Consider the following 22,276-nt stretch of genomic DNA (forward strand, 5'->3'; position numbering starts at 1 on the left):
CAACTTAAAGTGAATGGTAGTGCACTGGGTCGTGATGTCGAACAGAAGCACCTGGGGATTCAGATACATAGTTTCGTACAGAGTTAATGATATGGTAATGGGTAGTTTTGTCGAACAGAGGGACCTGAGGGATCAGATACATATATTGTTGAAAGTGGTGTCTCAAGTCGCTGGCGCGTTGAAGAATGTGTTTGCAAAATGTGTTCTCATTGCACAGAGCATTGAGTAGAAAGGTTGGGAGTTTGTGTTGCAACTGTACCTGACATTGGAATGAACTGCCGGAGGAAGTGGCAAATGCATATCCAGTTACAAAATTTCCAAGACATTTGGACAGGTAAAGGAACTGAATAGATCTGGATAAATATGGGCCAAATGCCGGCTAATAGAATTTGTTTAATTTGGGAACCCTGGTTGTCATGGACGAGCTGGGCCGAACGGCCTGTTTCTGTGTTGTATGACTCTCTAAATCTCTGACTTTATGGTGGAGAAGGCTGAAAGTTGGAAGCTACTGATCGAGTGAGGAGGTAGGTTGGTGATGTGGTAGATTTTGAGCTGATAGGCCGTGAGGTGTTGGGTGGCTGCTGGGTGAGCTTGCATGCACCTAGTCTGGCAGGGTGGCATCAAAGCAAATCATAATGGTCACAAGGAAATAACTTGGTCACATTGTGCTTGGTAGGTGAGGGGTCGTAGGAGCAGCAATGCAGGGTGTCTCCCTTGTGCCAAGATGGTTAACTGAGTGGCCAGCAGGCTGCAGGGCTGGTTAGTTGAGAGCTGGGGAGGGTGCGGGGCTGGTTAGTTGGAGGTGGGCAGGGTGCCAGGCCAATTTGTTGAGAGGTCAACAGGGTGTAGGGCTGGTCAGTTGTGAGGTGGGGAGTGAGTCATGTTGGTTAGTTGAGTGGTAAACAGGGTGTCAGACTGGTCAGTTCAGACATTGGCAAGACGGCAGACTGGTTAGTCGAGAGGTTGGCAGAGTGTCGGACTGGTTAGTTGCGAGATGTGCATTGTGTCGGACTGGTTAGCTGAGAGTTGGGCAGGCTGCCGGGCTGGTTCGTTGAGAGGTGGGCAGGATGTTGGGAAGTTTAGTTGATCGGCTTAGCAGAGTGCTGGGCTGTTTCGAGGACAGAAGGTTACTGGACTGATGTGTCAAGTGGGTATGATGTCAAAATGTAAAGCTCAGAGTGTGGCGAAGGGCTGATGGGAACAGAGCTAGGATGCAATGTGCACAGGTTGACTTGGGTAAAATGAGAGGTCAGTGGTGAAGGTCTGAGGTCATATCTGGGGGAGTGGCATCCTGTCAGGGGTTGTGAAAAGTCTGATGTCAGGACTAGATTCACCAAGGACCAGGTGCAGTGTAGCAGGAGTGGAATTGAGTGAAAGGAATCGAGATGACATTGTCGTCCGGAATATGGATTACCTTGAATGTGTGTTATTTCTTGCGATGAGGGTCATGTGTTCCGATGGTGAATGAGCGTGTAACAGTGTAGGGGTTGTCAATATTAGTGGAAATTTATGTTGAGAGAGAGAGTCAGAGCGGTGGTTAGTCTGAGAGATTAGAGTTTTACCATGAACTGCTTGTAAGTTTAATAGTTATTGAAGTAAAAGAGTACTTGTTCATTTCTCGAATCATATTCACATAAATGCTCAGTTCAGCTAGCTGTCACACTCCTAAGTCTCTGAACCTTAATGGTCCTCTATGTTTCAGAGGCCTCCAGAATTCAGATAATTGTCAAGTCGATTATTGAGCTTCCAGATAATTGGCATGATATCAGCTGTGACAGACATTCTCTCAGTCCCAGTGCCCTGCAACTGCCTTCTTCACAGAGAGGAGATTCTGACTGACATTGATAAGCGAGGAAGGGATACTGGACTCGAAACGTTCACTCTGCTTTCTCTCCACTGATGCTGCCAGTTGTTGGGTTTCTCCAGCAACTTCGGTTTTTATTTCCAATTCCAACTTCCACGTTTTCTTGGTTTGGATTTTGTGAAACGACTATGGTCGTCACCTGCAATCCAATGAAAGTGTTAGTTGGTGAGATTTTCTAACAGTTACTTTTCGTGGGATCAGGGTGTTCTTATTTCTGAGTTATATCGTAATGGTCAAGTTCAAGGGCATGTTTCTGACGAGGGAACCAATAGATCATGATCACCGACTGATTGGAAACAAAAATAAACTTAAGGTATGCTGAAGATTTTAGCAGGAACACACTGGCATACAATTACAGCTGAGGAAACATTTACGTAACCAATAAGGTCGAATTAACAGAAAGTAACTTGCTCAATTGATCATTCTATCCTAGAGACTGTATCTACCCCCACACTTTATGGACTTGTCTCCTCCTGTCAGCAACACAACGCCGAACGGTTCTGTGATCTTTGGTTATTTGGCCATGGACTATTCCCCTGACGGTACCAAGGTGACGTGGAAGAAAGGTGGGCAGCCAATCACGACTGCACTGAAGACTTATCCATCCGTGAGAAACAAGAAGGGAACTTACACCCTGAGCAGCCAGTTAACCCTGCCTGAGTCAGAAGCGGATTGCAGCAAAATCTTCTGTGAGGTTCAACACAGCGGGTCAAAGCAGAGCACTGGAATGCCATGTAAGTCTTGTGGAAACTGAGGTGAACAGTACATCCGTGGTTAACATGAATAGGGCATTAGTTACAATACATTTGACATAGCCATAGAGATATACAGCACAGGAAAAGGTCATTCGGCCCATTCAGTCCAAGCCAATCATTAACAGTTCCCTAACTATTCCAGTTCAATGTGTTCGCAATTGACACATTGCTTTGTGTGACTTGGCATTTCTTATATGCATCTAAATATTTCTCACATATTATGCGGGGCTCAGCCTCGACATGACTTACTGGCACTGAGCTACAGATTCACACCCTCTGTGTGATTTTGTTTTCCCCGATATCCTCCTGTCCTGACCTTAACCCTATGCCCTTGAGACATTTCTCCATCCATTAAGGGAAAATGTTTTGTTCTGTTTACTCTGTGTATGTCTACCATAATTCCACACATCACAATCATCTTCTCTCTCAATCTTCTCTGCTCCAAGAAAAACCCCAGTTTGGTGAATCACATTTCATAATTAAAAACTTCAAGCCCACGAAAAATCCTGGAATATCTCAACAATGCTGCCTTCTGTCTAATCACATTCCTTCCATAACATGCAGTCCTATACTACGCACGATGCTTCATGTCTGGCTTAACCAGTATTTCATTAATTTCCAGTATCATCTCCCAACACCTAATGTAAATGTCTTGGCTCATAAAAGCAAATACTCTTCACACATTCTTAGCCTTTTTATCCCCCTGCCACATTGCTATAAGGGATCGATGGGCATGAAATCCTTTTCAGGGTTCCACCATTCAAAACATAATACCTCTTAGTTTCTTCTGACCAAGTGCATCACCTTTGACTTTTCCAGAATGATTTCAATTTGCCATTTCTCAGCACAAGTGGCCAACCCTTCTGTATCTTACTGCAATCTAAAGCTATCATGTTCAGAACCTGACAACACGGCAATTTTCACTTCATGTGTGAACTTACTAGCCAAATCTCCTGCAGTATATTCTAAATCAGTTTTACATAATAGAGACATCAATAAATCAACACTGAATCCTGCAGAACACCACTAGACATTACCTTGCAGCCACACAAACATCCTACGGCCATTACTCTCTGCACTCCGCCACTCAGCTACCTCAGGATTCAATTCGTCAAATTGACTTGATCTCACCTGGCTCTGATCTTGACTATCATCTGGACATCGAATTATTCCTGCGAAAACTACCATCGAATTGCTCAGACATGACTTCCTCTCAATAAATTCGTGCTGAGAATTGTTGATTACTCTTCCAGATGAAGGTTAATTCCCCTCTCCATAGTTACAATGTGTTCCCTACTACTGAGTCTAGCTTGAGCCGAGCCTGTGGTTTCATTGTTTTTCCCTTCATCCGTCCTGCATAACAATACCACATTGGCAGTTTTGCCATATACCCTGTGGCCAGGAATTATAAATTATTACCAGCGACCCGCTATTTCATCCTTTCCCTGGCATACATTTTATCTGCCCTGGAAATATAACTATTTTTCATCCAGCAAGACAGCACATCACATCATCTATCCTAAATCCTGAACAAAACATCACAACACTTCTCCATGTTTTCGATACCCACATATTCCCTCACACTGGCGAACATCAACAATCTTTACCCCGCTTCTACATCATTTCCTGCCTCGCTTGAAGGCATTATATTTGGAATATTGAACTGCCACTCCTCCCCCTCTCTCAACATGTCTCCATTATATCAACACTTCCTCCTTTATGCCGTTAACTCACCGGCCTTGTTTATCATGCTCCTATCATTGAAATGAATGCCATCCAACATTACTATCTCACCCTCTGATTTAACTGGCCTATCATTTCTGTGTCTTCTTGACTTCCTTGATGTGTCCTGTAATTTTAGCATTACATTGTCATTATCACATCGTCCTGCTAATTGTACAGTGTTGATCTCAGCTTCTATAACACTCTGCATAATTATGATACTTGTAATAATAAGGTTAGTATCTATTAGCCATAAAAAACTTTGTTATAATAGAACTGAATGTATTTTTTATCAAACTTGTCAGATAATTTATGCAATGTTTTTCATAAAGGTCCATTTCTCCCGCCAACTCTTCTTCTCACCGTGAGTCCCAGTGAAGAAATCGCAAGCAGCAAGTTTGCAACCATCATCTGTTCAATCACTGATTTCCATCCGAAGGAAATCTCCGTGACATTGTTGAAAAATGTCCAATCCGTGGATTCTGTTGTCTTCACGTCTCCTGTGTGTGAGGCGGATGGGAACTTTTCGGTGATGAGTCGGCTGACAGTCCCTTATGGTGAATGGTTCAACAGCGCAGTCCATACCTGCCAGGTCACTCATGGAGAGAACACTCAAAGTCAAAACATCACCACACCCCAGGGTAAGACATACATACGAGAGAACTAGAAATCATTTTGAACTCCGATGTGAATCAGATACACACATTGATCAAATTTAGTGAACAGCACTCAGGTGTATAGCATCCCATTCACAAATGTGTCATGTATTTCAGTTTGAGTGTTACATTGGCATTGCTCATAATTCAACATTATGTCAAATCAGAAAAGCATGTTTCCCTTTATGTTGAAGACATATAGACAGTGAGCTGGATTAATAGTCTTTTTTTAAAGTAGTTTGTTTGCTGACCACATTTTTGGAGAGGCAGAGTGCCGAATCCATACCTGGTGACTTGCTTAAGGATAAAGAGGTTGGGGTGTGGGAGGGGTGCCTGTCTTGTGGGGGCCGGGGTGCAGGGTCAGAGAGGTATTTCTTTGAAACATAGAACATGCTGAGAGGCCGAGATTGGATGAACGTGGAGTAAATGTTTTGGCCGTAGGCTAGAGTAGGACATGAGTGCCTATCCTCGGAGTCAAAGGGTGCACCATTTGGCATTGAGATGGGGAAGAATTTCTTCAGCCAGAGGGTGGTGCATGTGTGGAATTCATTGCTGCAGAGGGTTTTGGAGGCCAAGTCAGTGACTGTATTTAACGTGGCGATAGATCGGTTAGTACATGGAGAAGGCTGGAGAATGGGGTAGAAGAACATACCAGCCTTGATCGAATGGCAGGGCAGACTCGATTGGCCGAACTGCCTCATTCTGCACCTTTATCTTACTATCTTGTGGTCTCAAAATGACATGGTAAAATGTGCAGCGACCCTTTTTTCAAAATAGATCAAAATATGTTCAGTGCTTCATTTCCAGTTCAGGAATGACCTGTTGTCCTTGTGCATTGTACGTCATAGATTTTATCTGGTACTGAGCTCTTCAACTTCATTCATGGGACCAGGCCGAAGACCAAATTGGTCTCACATTTGATTGATCTGGATAAACATGACCTAATTGAGCCTCTTTAAGATACTCTCTGCAATTAGTGGATGTGGCAGGAGAATACATTCTAGTGGTAAGGCTACAGTAGGGATGAACGATCTAGGAATTTGAGTCAGACTGATTGAGCCCAGGTGAGGATGGAAATGTTCATGCAGTGAGCAGTGGAAGTCTGAATAATACTCGCGCAAATTTCCATCAAGTTGGTAGAATAATTTAAGACACTCGTATTTTTTTAGTCTTTGTTCTACTAAGGAATTCACTGTTTTGTTTTTAGATCTACTCCAAATTTGACAGGAGTAATAATATCTCATGGTATGTTTTAGAGAATGATCTCACACCAATAATGTTAATTATTTTCAATAACGTTAAACATATTGATTAGAATTTCTGTTACTGATCACTGCCCCGTAACAACTTATATCCTGTGCAAATACATGAGAACAAAGACAATAATTATGATTGATTACAGTTTGCCCAAAATTCGGGATGTAATTTGGCATTCAGAATGCCCAGCAGCATTTGCAAGTAAGTTTTATGAACATAGAAATGAAGTCGTTAAATTCAGATTACTCTTGTCACAAGTATGAATGGATGGACGTAAGTGAGAGAAGAACTCTGGAAGGAAGGTAATTCCATGTGTTACGCCATGGTATCTTTGATTTTACGTTTTCACAGGTTTCACTTGTTGCAAAGCCAGTGTTCTTTATGAATGATTACACGGGGCATGTTATAGATAATAACAAATGTTTTCACAAATCAAAATATATAAACAACAGGAACCATCATTTCAGCAATAGTTGGAAGCTGCCATTTCAAAGTGGTTTCTTCACTTCATGTGGGAGTAGCCTGAAGGCTCGGTGTTTTGATTCGAAAGAGGCATTTTTCATTGATTTGATTTTTGTTTCAGAGGAGTTAATGAGTGCCACGATTACACAGTTAAAATTCTACCACCGCCAGTAGAACAGGTCTTACTGGAGGCGACGGTGACATTAACCTGTGTTGTGACCAATCTTCCTTCTGGAGTCAATGTCACCTGGATACAAGAAAAGAAGACTCTGAAATCAGAGATTGCTAACCAGCCTGGAGAAGATCCCGACAGCGTGATCAGCAAATTGAGCATTTCTACTCAAACCTTGCTGAGTCACTTTAGTTTTGAATGCGTGGTGAACCATCCGTATCTACTGACTCCTCTGAGAGACTCCATCCGCAAGGGAAATGGTGAGCGGTGAGATAAAAGAACAAAGTATTCCATGTGTAATCTAGATCCAGTTACATACATGGCATGCTTAGATTGGCTCCAAATAATCTTTGCACCATGAAAGATGTGTCTGATGGCAGGATAGCTAAATATCTGATTGAGAACAGAATGGACCAAAGGTTGATCTTTTATGATTATAAGTCAAATAAAATAGGAAGAAACCTGGTTTGTGTTTTTAACATCAGCAATGACAAATGCACAGGATGTCTTAGTTGTGGGTTAGAAACATGGAGTCCACTTTCGAATAAAACTCTTTACTCTTAATGAACAGAATGGATATTATTCTGCTGGTTTAGAAAATGAGAGTGTATAAAGCCCAAATTTAAAAACAAAACTGGCATATTTTAATATGTAGTGAAATTGCAATGTTGATTCTGGATTTTTATAGTTGATTTATATTTGTTTCAAATATTCTGCAGGAGAAAAGCTACTGGGGCCATCAGTATCTATCCTACTGCCACCCACAGAAGACGTTTCCGCTCAGAGGTTTCTCTCCCTCACCTGTTTAGTGAGAGGCTTCTACCCCCGAGAGATCTTCATCAAATGGACAAACAATGACAAGCTTGTGAATCCCAATAACTACAAGAACAACGAGGTGATGGCGGAGAGCGAGAACACCTCCTTCTTCATGTACAGCCTGTTATCCATTACAGCGGAGGAGTGGGCTAGCGGTGCTTCATACTCCTGTGTGGTGGGACATGAAGCTATTCCACTGAAGATCATCAACAGAACAGTCGATAAATCCAGCGGTAAACCGAGTTTTGTGAACATTTCACTTGCACTGATGGACACTATTAATTCATGTCAATAAATAACTCAAAGTTGCTTTTAATAATTCAACAAAAGTAATAAAGCTTTTTCCCCAAATTGTGATTTAAATATACAACCGTTTAATTAATTGTGTTTCCCATTTTTACTTATATTCCACCTGTAAAGTTAAGTTGGATTATTAACAGGTCGAGGATTCGTGTCTTGTGCAGTTAATGTCCCCTGCTCAAGTAAACTTAGGATCAGAGGCAAAGTAAAGCTCACTCAATGCCAGATTCTGCAAAGTACCTTAACCATCTTAAATTCCATTTAAACGAAATCTGAAAATGCCCAATTTCTCTTAAGTAAATACTACGAACTTTGAACTTTGTTTTCCTGATTCCCCGATTGCACATTCTCACAAAATTCATGTCGGCTTTAAACTGCCACAATGCAACAATTGCAACCGCAATCTTAAGAGACATTTGGCATTAGTTTTGATTGGAAAATGCCAATCGCAAACAGTGCAGAGTCAGTTGAATATAACCCTTCATTTTGTGGAAGGAGGGATCTTGTACCAGTGCAGTGGTTGACAGAATGCATCTTTATTTCCACACCAAAGAGACCCGAAAGGAAGGTTATTGTTGTTGAGCAGAGGTAGGGGGAGAGGGGAATTATTAATGGTCTGTACTCTTACTCACTCTGCAGAGTTTTCAAGATAGAAGTCCTCTGTAATGTAACCCAGTTGCTGACAGTACAGTCAGCTAGTTGTTTACTGTCCGAAGATTCCATGTTTCCATGTAAAATAATACCTTTTTATCTGCCTAATTCAATTGACCCTATTAATCGTTTGTTAACATTGACTCCCCTTAATCCAAAACTGGTATTTACTTCATCCCAGTTTGTACTCCATAGTTTTGTCTCCATTTTCTGGAGCACATGGGATAAATTCTGGTCTTCGAACATCTGACATAATTTTGCTTCACGTACAGAACATTTGTAGATATTTTGTAATAAGCATGTTCAGAAATGCAATTCTGCATATCTGGAGTAGTGGGGATTTGAGCTCAGGTCTCTTGTCTCAGAGACAGAAATTCTTTCGCTGCAACAGAGGAGTTGCTCATATCGAGGGCCGAAGGGCCTGTTCTGCGCTGTATTGTTCTTTGTCCTTCAGCATCGATCTCTCCACGACGATCAGAAATGTTCCTGACAACATCTGGGTCAGATATAAATGTTGACAATCCATAAAAACTGGAACAATAATACAAATTACTGTCTAGTATAAGAGCTGAAACAGTTGCAGAGAAATGCTCACAAATACACACCTAAAAACACATACACAGGCTCTCACCTAAAGACACATGCTTATGCACACACACAAACATGCACACAGATGAACTGTCACACACTCTTACATACACAGAGCCACACATGCAAATGGTACTTGAACACTCATCTAAGCTCCCACAAAAACGCACATACACAGAAAGAATAGCACGTGCACAAGTGAACAAGGATATCCACACATAATTACGACAAAGAATAGACGCAAATTAATACACAAATGGACATGACTGCATTTCTATTCATGCAGCATAATGCTGACCGACATACATTCATACGCACAAAGATACAACATCTAAAAAATGTCCTCCCACATGTAAACTCACACAGGCACATATGAGCACAGGGTTAGACATTAATATTATTATTTTTTTAGTTTTCAAAGTCACAAACATATGATTGCAGAGGCAGCTTAATTTATTTTTAAACCACTTTGATCAGCACTTATACATGTCTCACACACACATAAATTCAGAGTCTCACATGCAGACGCGCAAGTAATGGGGCATTTATTAAACAAGGAGAATGGCACAAGCGTCAGCAAACATCCACACATAATAACACAAACAAGCACATCAGGCAATGGGTTTAGGATAGATTGCCATACAAACAGAGATCATCACGCAAAGATTAACATCCACCAAACATGACGTTGCTTGCTCACATTTATTGAGCACAAACATGAAAATAATCTAATGTAGGCAGGATCTGAAATAGACAGATCCTGCTGTCTATTGGTAGGATGGCACTAACGAAAACTAGACACGCACAAGGACATTACATGATAAACATAGGCGTCAACGAAGTGTAATTTTAGCATGATGATGCTTACACATTGTGAATGGAACAAGATTTACATACAAAATACACGTGAGCACATCAGCAGTAAAGAATATGAGTATGTTTATTCATGCACACACTCCAAAATGGGCAAGTGCAAAGTAAGAGACACGCATTACCACATCCACAAACACAAGGAAAACATGAAGCAGTAGAAAAAAATAAATTAAGAGAGACATGTACAAAAACTTATTCCTAAATATGCAGATCCGACAAACAAAAATATGAAGCAATGTTTTTACTGTGGATGAAATTTTTATTCATGATTTGCCAAGCAATTGGTCACCAATATATCATGAAGATGAGAACAATATTTGAACCTTTATACAGTGATGGACAAATTTTTGAACTAAACTGCGGTCACAGCCCATATTGAAAGTATAACGATAAAATTAAAATATTTGTTCTCAGCAAATAATCCTCAAATGATAATATTCTTCAATAATAGATTAAAAGGCAAAGTAATTCGAAGTTTTCTGGCACGGAGAGTAAGGAAAAATGTGCAGCTAGTATTAATAATTTCTTGCTGAGAGTCAGTAATGCATTAATACATGCAGATAGAGAGTCAAACCTGAGAAACACCTGACTGCCTAAAGAAGATGTAACGGTCTCTAATTACAATACTTAGGTGCAGATAGATCAGTCAGGATCAATAAACAATCTGAATACGTTCTCTCGGCTTTATATTCATAGATTCAATAGATCACACTTGGATTGAAGACTATGAGGATGATAATGGCAACATCTGGACAACTGCTTCCACATTCATCACTCTGTTCTTCCTGAGTATTTTCTACAGTGCTGCCATCACTCTGGTGAAGGTGAGAGTAATCAAATATTTCACACAGCAAGGAGCCAAAGATGTCTTGTGAAATATCAAAGTGTGCCACTGAATACAATTGAGAACCTGAATGCATCTGATCATAAACATCTGCATCATGACTTTATCTCTCTTTTCCAGGTTACGTGAATGAGTTGTGGACACCGTAGATTTTCCTTATCTGTTTATCAAAGCTTCTGAATTCCCAATCTACAATCTGTCCTGTTGCTGACTCGAACAGTGAGTTCACTTAAGTTTGTCAGTGTGTAACTGTAATAAATATTGATGACCTTTCGCTTTCACTTTGATATCTTTGAGATTATTATAGTTGGAATAATTTATAACTTCCCAATTCAACTTGTTTTTTTTTTATTGTTCCTTATTCAGAATGCTTGCCTCCCTTATACGTTGAGCCCTTGTATTCTCTTTCTGGCGATTGTTACAGATTTACATAAAATTCACGGTGCATAGTGCATGCAATCTCGTCTCAATGTCGCATCCAGTCAATATATTCACTTCTATTAACTTTAACATAAGCTTTTCGATAAAAATGCTTCTGAAATGATTAATAAATCTTGAATGAAATGCACTAACTTTGAGTTTGCTTGATTCTTTCTTCAAGTCCAATAAGTAAAAATAAAGTTTCCCAAGTTTACACGTCCCACTCCCTTCCCCGCAAACACTTTTCACTTGATCTGTCCAGTTGTGTTTCATCCAGTCATAAGGTTAATGCTGCGCCACCAAGGGGACCACTAATATAAATGCATCTTTCACACTGTCTGCCTTATAGAATTCTCCAGAGGCAGAATGATGTGACACCATTTCCTCTTAAGCACAAATCGTCACACCCACGGGTCGTGTGATAATAGACATCAGGAACACTGCTCCACAGAAACGTATAAGAGGCAGGCAATGGAATTAGAAAGTTGAATCTGTTTAAAAACTAAAACTAAAAGTACTCCCAATGTCAGGACAGCCTGGGTTAGTAATGCACAACTCGACACCCCAAATGTCCAACTAAACGTTCATCAGCCAAAAATGTCAACGTTCAGTCACATATGCAGGTACAAAAGATGAACAAACCAAGGGTAGATTCTCTCAAGTGGAGTTTTTCTCACACATATGACTCATGGAGCATAAATTCTAGGATCTATTTGACACACCACACTTCTCAAATCATATTAAGTGAGGCTGTGATATGTTTTATACAGGAATATCACTGAACAGAAGCCCTCAAAAATTATAAATCACAGCTCGATTTCGATCAGACAAGGCAGAAATCAGATGTACAGTCCGATTCCAGCACCAATCATTGCAACTGTTTGCAGAGTCTGGATCCGATCTGGTCTCGAGACTCTGAAGACGTCTCTACTGGTCATAGTGTATTCGTTCGGGAAGCTATATATGTAGTAGGAATCCCTTATGAAAACAATAGTAGATTTTTCAAATAATCCATCAATTTAGATTTGCCTCCGCCAAATCTGATATCTAGAACACCCAACGACCTGTAACTACTCGAGGCCTGATAAGAAATTCACACAACAAAGCTTTCCCATGTATTTTAATTTATCATTTCATCGTTAAACATGAAATTTATACCTCTGCAAGGGACAAATGATCAACTTAAATACAGACATTTACACACGTATGCCTTCTCAAATTTGAAATGAACTGCTCATTTGAAGAAATTCGGCACACACAGAGGCTCTCCCTCAACGGTTAGAACATTAGTCGCATATGTTGTGGTTCTGTTCGCCGAGCTGAGAATTTGTGTTGCAGATGTTTCGTCCCCTGTCCAGGTGATATGCTCAGTGATTGGGAGCCTCCTGTGAAGCGCTTCTGTGATGTTTTCTCCGTCATTTATTGTAGTATGAATCTGCCGCTTCCAGTTGTCAGTTCCAGCTGTACGCTGCAGTGGTCGGCATATTGGGTCCAGGTCGATGTGCTTATCCACAGATCAATCACAACTGCTGTTTCAAAGCATCACGCCAGGCAAAAAGGGAATGCACCTTGAATGTCATAATTAATCCTGAGTCCGCTGCACATTTTACAGGAGCAGAAATCATCTAAAGCATTCGCTGCATTCAAGTAAATTTCACTTTATCTTGTTTTGTGATGTTTCGTTTGCCAATTATATTTAGAAAGTGCCTGAATGCTCTGAATTCTTCTTCAGCGGGAACAGTTTCTCTCTAAGCGAATCTACCAAAATGTATCAGGGATTTAAAATTTAAAATTCCTGTTCAGCAGAGAACAGTTCTAATTCCTCAAATTCGATGAGATGTATCATCCCTGGAACACTACTGTGAATCAGTCATGCACCCTCTCTCATGACTTTGCATTGTTTTTCAAAAATGTAGCACCTGAAACTGGATGCAATATTCCAGGTGAGACAACGGCCTGTTTTATTTCAGTTTAACAGAATTCCTTTGTACTTGTTGTCGGCAGCACTATTTATGAAGTTGGTATTTATTTGTTCTTCTGTCGACATGTCATGGTACATTCCCTGATTTGAGCACACAAACACCGATGATCCTTTCCTTCTGCTCACCTTTGGATTTACACTTTTACTATTATATGTTCTTCTGAGTTCATCACAAAATAAAGAAGCACGTCACACCTTCACGAGACTGAGATATATCTGACACAAGGAGGTCCATACTGGAACTTCTGCTACTTTCCATTTGATGTCCATCCCTGCAACATCTGTAAAATTTAAAGTTCTATATTGTTCTTCCAACATCGTAATATTTGACCTTAAGTTGTTATTCATTTTTCTTCTTGAATTGTGCCTATTGGACTGAGGCAGAGGTTGGAACAACAAATAATCGAAACATTGAATTCCTAGGATGTACATGAAAAGGCAACTTACATCCTGAAAAAGCAAACTTTGGTAACAAATGTTTGACTACTACAAAACAGCGAATGAGATGAATTTGATTTCATCAAAAATCAAATAGAAAATACTCTGAAGGTGCAGCAGCCCAGACAAGACCTGAGCAGCGAGAATGGAGTGAGTTTTTCTTCTATTATGTGCTATATCCAGAATTTGCCTTATGCACAATGTACCTTTATATTTCCCATCACCAAGTCACCTATTATGGTTTCTATTTACAGTTATTAAGGATAACTAGATTAATTTATGCACAGAGTCCTGTAAGGGCAATTCACACCAACAAAAGGTGATGCAGAAGTCGGATGATCGAGAAGGCGCTTCCCGTCAGGTTATTTTCCTGTCGTGAGATAGTACTGCTGAACTAAGAGAGGATATTTATGAGGGATGGTCCAGTAAAGTTAAGTAAATGGAAGTCAGAAATAAGAAGGCGATGCGATTGTAATAGACTCCCCCAGTAGTCAGAGTGAAATTGAAGAACAAATATATAAAGATATCTCATTTATATGTAAGAATAATGGAGTTGTAATAATAGTAAATTTAAATCTTCCAAACATAAATTGGGACAGCCATAATGTTAAGGACTTGGATGGTGAAGAATGTTTTACATGAGCTCAACAAAAGGTTCTTAGTTAATATGTAGATGCAACCACCACAGAGAAAATAAAGAATCACCTTGTCTTGTGATATCAGGCAGGGCAAGTGATTGAAGTGTGTGTAGCGGATCAGTTTAGGGCCAGTGACTATAATTCAATTAGTTCGAAAATACTTATGGAAAGGAAAGGCCTTGCATAAAAGTTAACGTTTCTCATGGGATTAGGGGAAACTTTGATAGCATGAAACAAAAACTACCAAGAGTTAATTAGAGTAAACTGTTTGCAGGTAAAGGGAGAGCCGACAAGTGCGAGGCTTTCATAAGTGAGATAACGAAACTTCAGCGGCATTTCGTTCCTGTTCGAGTGAAGGTAAGGCTGGAAAAACGAGGAAACAATGGAGAAATAAAGATGCTAATGTTCTGGTTAAGAATAAAAATGAGTTGTATATTAGACATAGACAAATGAGATCAAGTGAATTTCTTGAAGAATATAAGAGTTGTAGGGACATTTTTTAAAAAGAGCAATCAGGAGGGAGAAAAGTGATATAATACGATATATAATATATGAAAGTTGTACCAACCTTCACCACTTCCTCTGGCAGCTCATTCCATACATGCAACATCCTCTGCATTAAAAAGTTGCCCATTAGGGCCCTTTCATTTTTTCCTCTCTCACCCTAAACTTACACCCTCTAGTTCTGGACTCCCACAACCCAGGGAAAAAAAAAATCCTGCCTATCCACTATATCTACACCGCTCCAGATGTCATACCCCTCGCCCTCAGATGCTCCAGGGAAAGCAAGCAGCCTATTAGGCATCTTATTATATTACTGAATGTGGCCGTGAAGATGTAGAAACCGGGAGGGAGTCCTTCATAAATCATGCTGCATTTCACATGAATGATGTCATTGTTTTAATATCAGTTGGTTCAAAATCGAGGATGGGTGCCTTTTCAATTTCTAGAGCTTGCAGTTAATAGAACCTCTAAATTATTTCTTTACGTGTAATAACTTTCATCAACCCGTCATTTTACATTTAGTTGTTACAGTTATCATGTAAATTACTGCATGTCTCTAAGTACTTAACCAAAAAAAATCCCCAAAGCACAATAAAGTATAACTGCAAATTAAATGCAGTCTCTAATTATTACAAAATAAAAATATTTAGCAATTCAATGACATCAAAGAGTTAGGGAATGTGGTAAGCCAGTCAGATCTGAGGACGGCAAGAAGTTTCAGGAGGTCATAAATAAATTTAGTGTGGTGAAATAATTGGCAAACGAAGTTCGATACAGATTAATGTAACGTGATGTATCTTGATAACAATAGTGTAGCAGGTCACTAATTCGAATTTGCACGTCTAAGTGGGAGAGACAGATAAAGGGATCTCATACAATTACATCAGTCACTAAAAAAAATTGCCAAAGGAAAAGGAAGACCATCAAAGCGCAAACAAAACTCGAAGCTTTATGTATAAATGGAGAGATTTGAAAGTAGGGATATCTTGCTAAATCCCTATTAAAACTGGTTTCGACTATAATTAAAAGTATTGCCTGCAGTTCCTGCTGCCACGTTATAGAATGGACACATAAGCACTGGAGAGGATGAAGTGAGATTTAAAAGAGTGAAACACAAATTTTTAAGTGTGTATTTTTCTGGAGGAGTTGTTGTGCTGTTCACTTCTTTCTTGAAAAGAAAAACAGGCGGAGGGGTCAAAAATTATGAAAGGTTTTAATAAGAGCAGGGGCAGCGAAAACATTTCCTCCATGGGATAGAGAAGAAGTAGAGACTGTCAATAAAAAGAAGGAAGCATATGTCAGGTATAGACAGGATCGATCGAGTGAATACTTCGAAGAATATAAAGGTAGTTGGAGTGTACTTAAGTGAGAAATCAGGAGGGTAAAAGAAGGGACAGGAGATGGCTTTGGCAAACTGAGTTAAGGAGAATCCAAAGGGTTTTGACAAGTACATTAAGAACAACAGGGTAACTAGGGAGAGAATAGGGCGCCTCAAAGATCAGCAAGGCAGCCTTTGTGTGGAAACGCAGAAGGTGGGGCAGATAACTGAACAAGTAGTTTGCATCAGTATTAACTATAGAAAAGTGTATGGAAGGTATGGAATGTAAGGAAATACGTGGTGACATCCTGAAAAATGTCCATATTACAGAGGGCGAAGTGCTGGATGCCTTGAAACGCATAAAAGTTATAAATCCTCAGGACCTGATCAGGTGTACCCTAAAACTCCGTGGGAAGCTAGGGAGTGATTGTTGGGCCTCTTACTGAGATATCTGTATCATCGATAGTCACAGACGAGGTGCCCGAAGACTGGAGGTTGGCTAACGTGGTGCTACTGATAAAGAAAGGTGATAAGGACAAACCAGGGAGCGAAAGACCAGAAAGTTTGATGTCAGTGGTGGACAGGATGTACATGTAATTGGAAAAGCAAGGACTTATTAGGGATAGTAAACATAGTTTTATGCGTGGGAAATCATGTCTCAAAAACTTGATTGAGTTTTTTTGAAGAAGTAACTAAGAGGATTGATGAGGGCAGATTGGTAGACATTATCTATATGGACTTCAGTAAGGCGTACAACAAGGTTCCCCATGGGAGACTGGTGAGTAAGGTTAGATCTCATGGAATACTGGGAGAACTCACCATTTTGATGTAGAACTGGCTCAAAGGTAGATGACAGAGGGTGGTGGTGGAGTGTTCTTTTTCCCACTGGATCACAAGGATCGGTGCTGGGGTTTCACAAGAATTGGTGCTGGGTCCACTACCTTCCAGCATTTATATAAATGATTTGGATGTGAGAATAAGAAGTATAGTTAGTACGATTACTGATGACACCAAAATTGGAGGTGCAGTGGACAACGAAGGTTACTTCAGATTACAACGGGATCTTTTACACAAGGGCCAGTGGACTGAGAGGTGACACATGGAATTTAAATTAGATTAATGTGAGGTGCTGCATTTCGGGAATGTGAATCTTAGCAGGACTGAAACAGTTAATGGTAAGGTCCGAGGGAGTGTTGCTGAACAAAAATACCTTGAAGTGAAGGTTCATAGCTCTTTGAAAGTGGAGTCGCAGGCAGATAGTGAAGAAGGCGTTTGGTATGCTTTCCTTTATTGTTTAGAGTATTGATGACAGGAGTGGGGAGGTCATGTCGCTGTTGTACAGGACATTGGTTCGGCCACTTTTGGAATATTGCGTGCAATTCTGGTCTCCTTCCAATCGGAAAAGATGTTGTGAAACTTGAAAGTGTTCAGAAAAGATTTACAAGGATATTGCCAGGATTGGAGGAATTGAGCCAGCGGGAGAGATTGAAACGGCTAGGGTTATTTTCCCTGGAGCATCGGAGGCTGAGGGGTGACCTTATAGAGGTTTATAAAATCATGAGGGGCTTGGATAGGATAAATAGACAACGTCTTTCCCCTGGGATGGGGGAGTCCAGAACGAGAGGGTAGAGATTTAGGGTGAGAGGGGAAAGATATAAAAGAGACCGAGGAGATAACATGGGCGGCACGGTGGCACAGTGGTTAGCACTGCTGCCTCACAGCGCCAGAGACCCGGGTTCAATTCCCGCCTCAGGCGACTCTCTGTGTGGAGTTTGCACGTTCTCCCCGTGTCTGGGTGGGTTTCCTCCGGGTGCTCCGGTTTCCTCCCACAGTCACAAAGATGTGCAGGTCAGGTGAATTGGCCATGCTAAATTGCCCGTAGTGTTAGGTAAAGGGGTAAATGTAGGGGTATGGGTGGGTTGCGCTTCGGTGGGTCGGTGTGGACTTGTTGGGCCGAAGGCCTGTTTCCACACTGTAATCTAATCTAATCTAAAAAAAAAACATTTTCACTCAGAGGGTGGTATGTGTATGGAATGTGCTACCAGTGGAAGTGGTGGTGGCTAGTACAATTGCAACATTTAAAAGGCATTTTCATAGGTATATGAATAGGAACGGTTTGGAGGGATATGGGCCGTGTGCTGGCAGGTGGGACAAGACTGGGTTGGGATATCTGGTCGGCATGGATGAGTTAGACACAAGGGACTATTTCCACGCTGTACATCTCGATGACTTTATGAGTTTCCACGAAATCCACGAAATCACTGAAAGAATGATGAGAACAGGGAATATGTGATCACACAGAATGGTTGAAGTGCATACTTTAATATATTTCAAGTAAACTAGGCAAGCATATTGAAGGGAGTGGAATAGGGAAATATAATATCCAGTTTAGATGAGGGAAAGTGTGAAATATCTTGAGTGGAACATCAGCACTGGCATGAACTGATTGCACCAACTGGTCTGTTTCTGTTCTGTATTTCCTCTGTAAGCTTTTGTCTAAATTCGCAACTCCTCGAATACTGAAACAGTCCTTGCTCAAACGCAACAAGAGCTGTCCAATTTCCAGGCTTCTGCTGACACGTGCAAGTAACATACGCAACGCACAATTACCAGGCAATGACCATCACCAATAAGAGACAATCAAGCCGCAACCCCATGACATTCAACGGGACTACAATCACTGAATCCCCACCTTTCAACATCCTTGGCGTTAGCATTGACCGGAAACTCAACTGGACTTACCACATAAACACACTGGCTACAAGAGCAGGTCAGAGCCTACGGACACTGTGGTGAGTAACTCACTTCTTGACACTCCAAAGTCTATTCACCATCTACAAGGCACAACTCGAGAGTGTGGTGGAAGACTCCCGACTTAGTGTCATAGAGTCACAGAGATATACAGCATGGAAACAGACCTTCGGTCCAACCCGTCCATAACGGCCAAATATCCCAACCCAATCTAGTCCCACCTGCCAGCACACCGCTCATATCCCTCCAAACCCTCCTATTCATATACCCATTCAAATTACTTTTAACTGTTGCAATTGTATAAGCCTCTACCACTTCCTCTGGCAGCTCAGTACTCTGACCAATAAAAGAACGCATACCAAACGCCTTCTTCACTATCCAGTCTACCTGCAACTCCACTTTCAAGAAGCAAAGAACCTGCACTCCAAGGTCTCTTTTTTCAGCAACACTCCCGAGGACCTTACCATTAAGTGTCTAACTTCTTATAAGATTCGTTTTCCCAAAATGCAGCACCTCACATTTATCAGAATTAAACTCCATCTGCCACTTCTCAATCCATTGGCCCAACTGGACAAGTTCCTGTTGTAATCTGAGGTAACCTTCTTCGCTGTCCACTGCACCTCCAATTTTGGTGTCATCTGCAAACTTACTTACTGTACCCAATATGCTCGCTTCCAAATCATTTATATAACTGACAAAAAGTCTGGGTCCCAGCACCGATCCTTGTGGCACTCCACTGGTCACAGTCCTCCAGTCTGAAAAACAACCCTTCACCACCACGCTCTGTCTTCTACCTTTGAGCCAGTTCTGTATCAAAATGGTGAGTTCACCCTGTATTTAAGATCTAACCTAGCTGACCAGTCTCTTCTGGGGAACCTTGTCGAATGTCTTACTGAAGTCCATATAGATCATGTGTACCGCTCTGTCCTCATCGATCCTCCTTGTTATTTCGTCAAAAAACTCAATCAAGTTTTGTGAGACATGATTTTCCACGCACCAAGTCAGGTTGACTATTCCTAAAAAATCCTTGCCTTTTGAAATACATGCACATCCTGTCCCTCAGGATTCCCTCCACCGTTATCGGTTTCAAGACATCCAGCACTTCCTCCTCTGTAATATGGACATTTTGCAAGGTGTCACCAGCTATTTCCCTACATTCTATATCTTCCATATCATTTTCCATAGTAAATACTGATGAAAAATATTCGTTTGACATCTCCTCCATTTTCTGCGGCTCCACACAAAGGCTGCCTCGTCGATCTTTGAGGAGCCCTAGTTACCCTTCTGTCCTTAATGTATTTGCAAATACATTTTGGATTCTCCTTAATTCTACCTACGAAAGCTATCTCATGTCCCCATTTTTCCCTCCTAATTTCCCTCTTAATTATACTCCTACTGCCTTTATAGTCTTTTAAGGATTAACTCGATCTATTCTGTCTATATCTTACATATGCTTCCTTCGTTCTCTTAACTAAACCCTCAATATCTTAACTAGATGGGTGCAGCTCTGACAATCCTGAACAAGCTTGACACAAAGCTACCCGCATGTTTGGCACCACACCCATAAACATTCAGTCCTCCACCACCAGCACTCAGTGGCAGCAGTTATTACTATCTACAAGGTGCACTGCAGAAATTAACCAAAGATTCCAAGACAGCATCTTCCAAACACACAACCACTTCCATCTAGAAAGACAAGAGGAGCAATTACTTGGGAACACCACCACCTGCAAGTCCCCTCCAAGCCACGCACCATCCTGACTTGGAAATATATCGCCATTCCTTCACAGTCGTTGGGTCAAAACCCTGAATTTCCCTCCCTACTGGCATTGTGGGTCAACCCACAGTACGTGGACTGCAGCAATTCAAGAAGGCAGCTCACCACTACCTTCTCGAGGGCAAATAGGGATGGGCTATCAGTGCTGGCCAGCCAGCGACGCCCAAATCCCACAAATGAATAAACAATAAATCACCATTGTATGAAACGAATTGAGTTTTAACAACATTATAAATCCTTTCGCACAAACACACACAGAAACGTCTCAAGTGTACAGCACTGAACGTGAATACTTTTTCTCGCATGGCTGCTCTTCAATTTTAGCTTGATAATACTGAAAAAGCTATGTTCACAATACTCCCGCTCGGTGAAGGTCCATGTGCCAACTGGAGGGATATTAAATGAATCATTAATGGCCACAACAGAACCTGCCAACCTGGCCCTGGCAACATTGTGTACACTCCGCCTCCCATGGCCTCTTCTACTCATTTGCTTGGATTTCCAGTTCCAGAAATGACCACGGTCATGGATAGGAGGTTGTTCCAGTATGTAGTTGGGATACGCTGCTGTTAGCTATGTGGTCTTGTTTAGGTGGGACGTCCTGAGTTTTCAGGCGTGCCTCTAGCATTCAGGATATGGCATCCCACACAATGGAGGACCCACCTACTGCTAATAAAACGCTAGCATTGATGGGAACAGACTCCACATTGTCCAACTAAGTGGCCATCATTTCCCTGTTTTGAAATCAATAAAACACCATTCAGATGGAAATATAAGAGACAATGCAATTCCTTCCTTCCATTCGGTGAAAGTGTGGACTGCAGATGCTGGAGATTTGAGTCAACATTAGAGTGATTCGAGGAAAGCAGAGCAGTTCAGGCAGCAACCAATGAGCAGGCCTCACCATTCCTGATGAAAGGCCCTTGCCCAAAGCGTCGATTTTCCTGCTCGTCAGCTGCTGCCTTACATGCTGTACCTTTCCAGCACCACTCTAATCTTGACTCTTTCCTTCCCTTGAAATTTTACAGCCATTTATTCACTGAACGACCTTGCACCCTGTCCCATTGCGGATACGTTGCGGTTCGAATCTGTTTGTATTTCATTATTCTTTACACAATATGTCGACAAGTAAATAAGGGTCAAGGACACATTGAATTTGGAACTGGGGAATGAACCCGGCCACTTTTTAGATTTGAAGTAAATGAGCACTTTGGTGACAGTTCCCACAATTCGGTTATATTTACTTTAGCGCTGGAAACGGATGTGCATATACCGCAGTGCAGGAGTTATAGCTGGGGGAAAGGCTATTATGATGTGATTAGGCAAGATTTAGGATGCAAAGGATGTGGAAGGACACTGTATAGCATGGCACAATTGAAATGTGAAGCTTATTCGAGGAACAGCCACTTGTCCTTGATAAGTATATGACTGTCAGGCAGGGATGAGGGTGTCGAGTGAAGGAACCAAGTTTACTCAAGAAGTTGAATCT

General features: G+C 41.2%; 2 gene segments (V, D, J or C); both read left to right on the top strand.

The window, feature by feature from the left end:
* Positions 1–1,841: 1,841 nt before the first annotated feature.
* Positions 1,842–4,874, top strand: LOC148137817 (Ig heavy chain C region-like). The segment is given in 4 exon segments: positions 1,842–2,177; positions 2,298–2,598; positions 4,674–4,797; positions 4,853–4,874. Coding segments are annotated over 4 exon segments (531 nt in total).
* LOC148137818 (Ig heavy chain C region, membrane-bound form-like) lies at positions 4,786–11,364 on the top strand. The segment is given in 5 exon segments: positions 4,786–4,982; positions 6,838–7,148; positions 7,608–7,937; positions 10,813–10,940; positions 11,081–11,364. Coding segments are annotated over 5 exon segments (858 nt in total).
* Positions 11,365–22,276: the final 10,912 nt, after the last annotated feature.

The sequence above is a fragment of the Chiloscyllium plagiosum genome, unplaced genomic scaffold, assembly GCF_037043375.1.
Source record: "Chiloscyllium plagiosum isolate Xiang-an unplaced genomic scaffold, Cpla_swu_hap1 HiC_scaffold_42, whole genome shotgun sequence".
Classification (NCBI taxonomy): domain Eukaryota; kingdom Metazoa; phylum Chordata; class Chondrichthyes; order Orectolobiformes; family Hemiscylliidae; genus Chiloscyllium; species Chiloscyllium plagiosum.